The sequence below is a fragment of the Babylonia areolata genome, chromosome 2, assembly GCF_041734735.1.
Source record: "Babylonia areolata isolate BAREFJ2019XMU chromosome 2, ASM4173473v1, whole genome shotgun sequence".
NCBI classification, from domain to species: domain Eukaryota; kingdom Metazoa; phylum Mollusca; class Gastropoda; order Neogastropoda; family Buccinidae; genus Babylonia; species Babylonia areolata.
Genome location: NC_134877.1, coordinates 36,373,014 through 36,380,513, shown reverse-complemented (window position 1 = coordinate 36,380,513; position 7,500 = coordinate 36,373,014). Strand labels below are relative to the sequence as shown.

At 43.4% G+C, this 7,500-nt stretch overlaps 1 protein-coding gene across 4 annotated transcripts in view; it reads right to left on the bottom strand.

Moving 5' to 3' along the window:
- The window catches only part of LOC143300741 (uncharacterized), a 105,167-nt gene that overhangs the window by 87,514 nt on the left and 10,153 nt on the right, over positions 1-7,500 (bottom strand). For 3 of the 4 annotated variants that reach the window (XM_076614638.1, XM_076614666.1, XM_076614657.1), the window contains exons 2-3: positions 2,698-2,804; positions 1,558-1,798 (exon numbers count right to left, since the gene is read on the bottom strand). In XM_076614638.1, the coding sequence (XP_076470753.1) occupies positions 1,558-1,798; positions 2,698-2,718 (262 nt within the window). In that variant the 5' untranslated portion in view covers positions 2,719-2,804. Of the gene's footprint in view, positions 1-1,557; positions 1,799-2,697; positions 2,805-6,679; positions 6,699-7,500 lie in introns of those variants that run through there. The other variant, XM_076614648.1, reaches the window with a different exon arrangement.

Sequence of the window (7,500 nt, the reverse complement as noted above, 5' to 3'; positions counted from 1 at the left end):
CTTCCTCAAGTCAAGTGTTTCGATCCTTAACTCCTTACACTCTAAGGGTGGCCGGACCGCACCCAGGTCATGACTCCTGGATGCCCTTGCATTGCCTCCTTTTTGTTCAACCTGGTCCTCAGGAGGTACGAACCAGCGCCTCCAGGGTGGTCGCCGCTTCAGGACTTCGTCACCTTTCTGCCAGACGTTTTAACCACTGAGCTATCGTACGCCTAGTTTGAGTAGGGAAATTGAATCCTTATGAAGTTTACTTTCATTCCTCCTCGGCCAGATCCAACTGGAACTCTTTTCTGCTACTTCTGCCATTGCCTTGTCCTCCCTCTGCCAGAAATCGGCATCTGTTTCATGAGGCCGTAGGCAGATACGTTTAGAAACCCTCTTGCACCATTTTTTTCTGCTGTCATTTAAAAAAACCCAACTTAATTTGGTCAACCAATGGTCGATCAGATCAAATTCTAACAGGCTCGTTATTTACATAAACATGATATGATCATGCATACCATGAAAAGAGATTAACCAAGTTAAAAAATATACAACAGCTGTCGATAGACATGAAAAAGATTCACACATACACACACAAGCATATCATCTGTTCGGAGATCCGAGTTAAAGCTACTACACGCATAATTTTTTCCCTGCATCAGTGCTCGTTTGCTTGGCAATTCTTGGGTTGTAACAGCTGAGCTGAGCTGACCATTCGTTTTGTGACCTCCCTTGAATCATCTGTGGAACCTCAAGCATAGGCTTACTATAATTAAATTATGCGATCTGCTGACATAAAAAAACAAAAAATAAACCAAAAAACAACAAAAAGCCAAAACCTGAGAAATTTACGTGGCCTGCCCACGTAATCAGATCCAATGGCCTTGCTAAAGCAGTCCTCCGAGATAATGTTTAGGGTGAAGAGGAGGGGAAGGCAGAAAAAAACAACAACCCAAAACAATAACGATGGACTGACAGCATTGCAAAATGGACCGGAAAACCATTTACAGAAACTGAGATTTCGGCACACAACTGGAGGCAAATGGTGAACAGTTCTTCTGTACAGCGCCCTAATAACCCTTCACAGAGTTAAGGGAGGAAAGGAAGGAGATGAGGAAGAGGAGGAGGAGGAGGAGGAGGAGGAGAAGAAGAAGAAGAAGAAGAAGGAGAAGGAGGAGGAGGAGGAGGAACAATAAGAAGCAGATGGAGGCAAATGGTGAACAGTTCTTCTATGCAGCGCCCTAATAACCCTTCACAGAGTTAAGGGAGGAAAGGAAGGAGATAAGGAAGAGGAGGAGGAGAAAAAGAGGAAGAAGAAGAAGGAGAAGGAGGAGGAGTAGGAGGAACAATAAGAAGCAGATGGAGGCAAATGGTGAACAGTTCTTCTACGCAGCACCCTAATAACCCTTCACAGAGTTAAGGGAAGAAAGGAAGGAGATGAGGAAGAGGAGGAGAAGAGAAGAAGAAGAAGAAGAAGAAGAAGAAGAAGAAGAAGAAGAAGAAGGAGGAGGAGGAGGAGGAACAAGAAGAAGCAGATGATGACGATGACGATTCGCGTCATATCGTCCAACTCACAGAATGGCATCTTGTTGCCATCGTCATACAAGGACATGTATGATTGTGACATAGCGTAGCCAGGGTTGCTGTAGGCATGGTTATCGTACGCCGCTAGCTGGGCACGGGTGGGGGTGGGGACGTGGGCGCCAGCGTCAGGGTAGTAGTAGTGGTAGTACTCGGGGTGTGTTTGGTAGGAGCCAGAAGACTGGGTGCGGGCATTGTCACTGTCAAAGCCGTTGTTGACGTCGAAGTCGTGCCTCTGAGAAAAAGCAAAGCAAACAATACAAAACGTATTATACACACAAACATCCTCACATATCCACACACACACACATACACACACACACACACAGACACACACACACACAGACACAGACACACACACACACACACACACACACACACACACACACACACACACACACATGATTCAGCAATGAAGGATTTAAATCAGAAATCCTCTCAAGGGGTAGCAAAGACAACACCATCACTGCCCAGACTGAAACCTGTCTGGAAGGACCGCAGCATCTCCGTGAAGCACAGGAGTAGACTCTTGCATGCACTGGTGTATTCCTCCATCTTTCTGCGTGCATGCGGGACACGGACCCTAGTGGCGGATTCGGAAAGAAGAATTCATGCTACGGAAAATCAGGTATTATCCTAAGATACTAAACACCAGACACTCTAAACACATCACCACTGAACACGTGCGCCAAACGATCAATCAGCACTATGGACAATAACTATGAAGATCTGCTGACATCAGCTAAGAAAAGGAAATTCACATGGGTATGGCCATGTAACAGGACCCAGTGGCCTTGCTAAAACAATCCCCCAAAGAACTCTTGAGGGTGATGGGGTAGGGGGAGACAGAAAGGAAGACAGAGAAAAAAACCCAACAAAAACAATGATGGACTGACATCATAGCAGAATGGACAGGAAACCATTTTAGACAGACCCATGCCAGGCTTTGACACACAACAGATACACCTGAAGGAAATCTGGCAAACAGTTCTTCTGTGTGACGTTCCAATGACAGTGACACTGTCATATCATCTCTGTGCAAGGATGCATACGCGCGCGCACGCACACACACACACACACACACACACACACACACACACACACACACACACACGAACAAAGAGACGAACTCACCTCCCTCCTTTTCTTCGGCATGATGTCAGCACTGACTGACGCCAGTAAGAGTCCTGCTGGTCTGAAACAACAGTTCCAGCTCTTCTCCTTTCAATGTTTTATCAGTTCTGAAACAATGCACAAAGCTTTGTCACTAACTCGGCCTCAGTAGTGAGGCTGTAGCAAGTGTGGTTATTTAGAAGTAGAAAAAACGAAACGAAGTTAACAAAATGCGGTTTACAACTTTATCAAAGCTTTCGACTTGAGCTGGATTCCCATCCAAGTTTTGTCAATGCCCCTATTCTGAAAAAAAAACAAACAACCCCCCCCCCCCACACACACACAAGGTGGGTTGTATATGTGCGAGTGTATGTGAGTATTCGAGAGTGTAGTCCCAGTCATCTCGGGGTTCAGCGTAAAAACAACATGGGAGCCAACACACAGGATCCACTGGACATCCATAAGAAGAACATGACAGGTTGCGCTGACAGTATGTCCGTGTTCATGATGTAGATGTAGGCTTGTATTTTCGCACCTTTTCTAATTATGACCCCACCCCCACCCTCACCCCACCCCCACCCCGCCTTCCCTCCTCCTCCCTTCACCAAAAGAAAAAAAAAAAAAAGAACCGGTTAAACGCCATGTCATGTCTGACATTTCTGCAAAACGAAAACTCCTTCAAAGAATTTTCTTTTAAATAGGTTAAGGTTAAAGGTTCCAACTCTTTTTATGGGGGGTAGTTAGTGGGCTCATATCCACTGTGTCTATGGCTCGGCATAGGAAGACGGGGCCCAGTCCTCCCCTTCCACTCCTTCCGCTGTTTTTACCTGTCCCAGGAGTTCACACTTTGGCGGGATGAGGAAAAAAACCTGGGGTAAAGTGCCTTTCCCAAGGACACAACCCCATGACGAGGCGGGGGCCTCGAACCCTGGTCAGTAGTGAACACTGGATCAGAAGTCTAACGCCTAACCTGTCACTGTCACTGATCTTCACTGTTTAGCCTCACCCAGAATTTAGGATATTCCTTTCTTTAATAAAAAAAGAAAGAAAGAAAGAAAAGAATATACGTCTAAAATGATGATAGAATACGTCTCAAATCATGACTGAATACGTTTCAAATATTGTAGGAATACTTTTAAATCGTGGCATTAATTTTTTTTATTATTATTATTTTATTATTATTATTATTATTATTTTTTAATATAAAATAATCACTAATTTTGTCTGAAATCGTAACGGAGTACGTCAAATCAAAAAGCTAAAATCGTAATTGAATACATCCCAAATATTGTGAATGAACAAGTTTTAATTCGTGACAAATTACTTCCTAAATCAAGACGGAGGAAGTTTTAAATCGTGATAGAGTACAGTTTTAAAGCGTAACTGAATATGTCGTGAATAAATACGACTTCGACTGTGAGTGAAGTCGTTTCAAAACGTGCCTGATAACGTGTTTAAATCGTGGTGGACTATGAAGCGCAAACCTCAGCTGTTTTCTGGTATAATATAATGTCATGGAAGGGCGCGGAACTGATTCACTGATTTGGTCAGTCCCCTGCATACATTTCTGATCTCTTGACCCTGTATGTGCCATCCAGATCATTGCGGTCTTCAAAATGTTGGTCACCTCGCCATTCCCCGATTCCACCTAGAGAAATATGGCAGTCGTTCTTTTTCATTTGTTGGTCTTCAACACATAACGCACTCTCCCAGACACTTAGAAAGGCTCCCACATTGTCAGCCTTTAAGATTGGGCTTAAGACCCACCTTTACAAACTCCATCTGACTGAATAAGTTATCACCAGGTGTAACCTACGCCATAGGTCTTAAGGGCTGAAACCTTTTAATGTTTTATATATATATATATATATATATATATATATATATATATATGCATACTTTTTGTTGATAAGTGTAGATATATATACTTGTGTGTGGATGAGCATAGTTTTGTGGATAAGTGTGTAAATATTCTTGCCTTCTTACTACAGCGGCTGGGAGTTGCCCGAGTCGCCATGACACTCACTTGTGATCACGAAGCAATGAATAATGAACGATGGACAGAGCATGCACAGACTGTTGGATATTGTTCCAGCCCTCGTTTTCGCTCCACAGGGGAGGTATGTGTGTGTGTGTGTGTGTGTGTGTGTGTGTGTGTGTGTGTGTGTGTGTGTGTGTGTGTGTGTGTGTGTGTGTGTGTGTGTGTGTGTGTGTGTGTGTGTGTGTGTGTGTGTGTGTGTGTGTGTGTGTGTGTGTGTGTGTGTGTGTGTGTGTGTGTGAGTGCCTGCGTGCGTACGTACGTACATGCGTGCGTGCGTGCGTCTGTATGTATTTCCACCTCTGCATTTTGTATATCCTTCTCTACAGCTCGTCCTTTCATTCCCATGTTCAGTTACAACCGAAGTTCATTCCCAACACTGCCTGCCTCGGTCGTTGCAGGCCAGCTAACTCATTATGCTGTATATTGATTTTGTTCCTGTTTCCCGATGGTGAAAACTTCGTTCCTTAAAAAAGGGCTACCAGGCTAAAATGCGAAAAATTCTTAAAAAAAAGAAAGATTTATTTTCCGTGGTTCCTATACCGAGCCAGCTCACCACCATGATCTCAACTATTGGTCCTCGGCGCTTTGCCAAACGTTCTTTCACAAATTGTCTGGAAAAATCCGTGTACAACTTTCAGCGCAATCATTTTTTGGGAAAAAAAAGTATATAGAAACAAACCGGGAAGAAAACATATCCCCCCTCCCAACCCCCCCCCCCCCCACCCCCACACACACCTCCTCCGCCTGGTCCGAAGAACTAAAGTGTCTATCCTGCACGATTATCAACAGTTAATCAGTGAATCAGTGTCTATCTTCTGGCTTCTTTGACGCCGGCAACTGGCTCACTTATCGTGAAACAGGTACCGAAAGCCTTTGATTATGGCTGACTCTCAGGACTTCCACCGATATGGAAATTAGTCATGTGGGATTAGGACGGAAATTCTTTTGATATATCTTGTCATTATCTAGGTAACTGGTGTCATTTAGTAGATTTTTTATGAAATCACACACACACACACACACACACACACACACACACACACACACACACACACACACACACACACACACACACACACACAAATTGAAAAATAAGTGTATGTTAATCTTTTACACAAAACTAGGGTTGGCTCTAAAGACCAAAAGTTGGGTTCATGCGAAAATCAGGCATCTGCTCTTTTTTAACAGCAGATGTGGCGTAGCGCATATGGATCGTTCCGCACGCTTTGACACTTCCTTGAAACTGAAATTGAGGCTGCGTTGAAATTAGCACCTGTAAAAATATGACATAAAGTAAACCCTTGTCGTCGTCCATGTTATGGATGTCAATTAGCGGAAGCTGCAAATAAATTGATGATAAAATCAGAGTGTGCTGTGTGATCAATCTCGAGCGAAAAACAGAGAGACAGAGAGAGAGAGAGAGAGAGAGAGAGAGAGAGAGAGAGAGAGAGAGAGAGAGAGAGAGAGAGAGAGAGAACGAAATTTGAATGAAAGGATGATTTTGTTTTACTTCTGAGGGTAACAGAGTAAGGAAATTGCTTTGTTTTCATCTAACGCTCGAAAGGGAAAAAAACGTCGAAAGAAAAGGTATGAAGAAAGACAACAATAAATGTAAATGTTAAAGACAAAATCATAAAAAGACAAGAAGAAGAAGAAGAAGAAGAAGAAGAAGAAGAAGAAGAAGAAGAAGAAGAGAGAGAGAGAGAGAGAGAGAGAGAGAGAGAGAGAGAGACAGACAGACAGACAGACAGACAGAATGAGTGAGAGAGTGAGAGAGAGAGAGAAAGACAGAGAAAGAGAGAGAGAGAGAGAGAGAGAGAGAGAGAGAGAGAGAAAGGCAGACACATAGAGAGAGAGAGAGAGAAGCAGACAGACAGAGACAGACAGACAGATTGACAGTCTCAGAGGTTTGAGCGTAACGCTTCGGAACAAAACGAACGACATACAAAGTCCTGCACCTACCCTCTCACGGCAACGTTTCGACTTGTCGACAGAACGAGGACTGGGTAGGGAAAGACACCCTACAGCTCTAATACACACACTTTCTCCAACAGCTCGGCCCGAAAAAAAAAAACCCTAGCGAAATAAACTAGCCGCATTTCCATGCAAATAACTATGTGGCCACAATAAATAATACCAGCTCAATAGGGTTAACCAAAATAAGGACTGGTGCAAGAGCACTCACTTTTCATTCCATTCTTCACTGTCTCTTTCAACAGAACCTCGCCACCCAACAACCCCTTCCCTTTCCCTTTTCTGGAGAGGTGTATGGGCGAGGAGGGTGGGGTGGGCGTTGGGTGTGGGGGGTAGTTTCATTTAAAGAAATTTTTTTCCCCAATTTTCTAAAGCGTTATCTATAGAAATATGTAAACTAGAAAGAAGAAGAAGAAAAAGAAAGATTTTTTTTTTGTTTGTTTAATGTCCCGTCACACATATCGGTGATTGAAGACATTTTGTTAAAGTATTTATGAAGACATCTGAGTATTAAAAAGAAAGAGGACGAAAGCACGAATGGCGTCCATTTTAGCACGTTTGAAAAAAAAAATTGAGCCTAGTTTTTTGCTGTGTCCCGTGTATTCGTGTTCTGGAAGAAGCCCGCTCCAGTGTACATTGAATGTCCAAGATTCATGTACTGGGGGCGGTATAAGAAATAATATGATACGTGTTTAAGTGCGCGTAACATAATATCCATACTAAACTTCGTTGTGTTGTCTGCCCCATGGACAGAGAAATCTTTAGAAGTTCGTGGCAAGAAGGGTGAAAGAAATCGTGACAGAGATAGG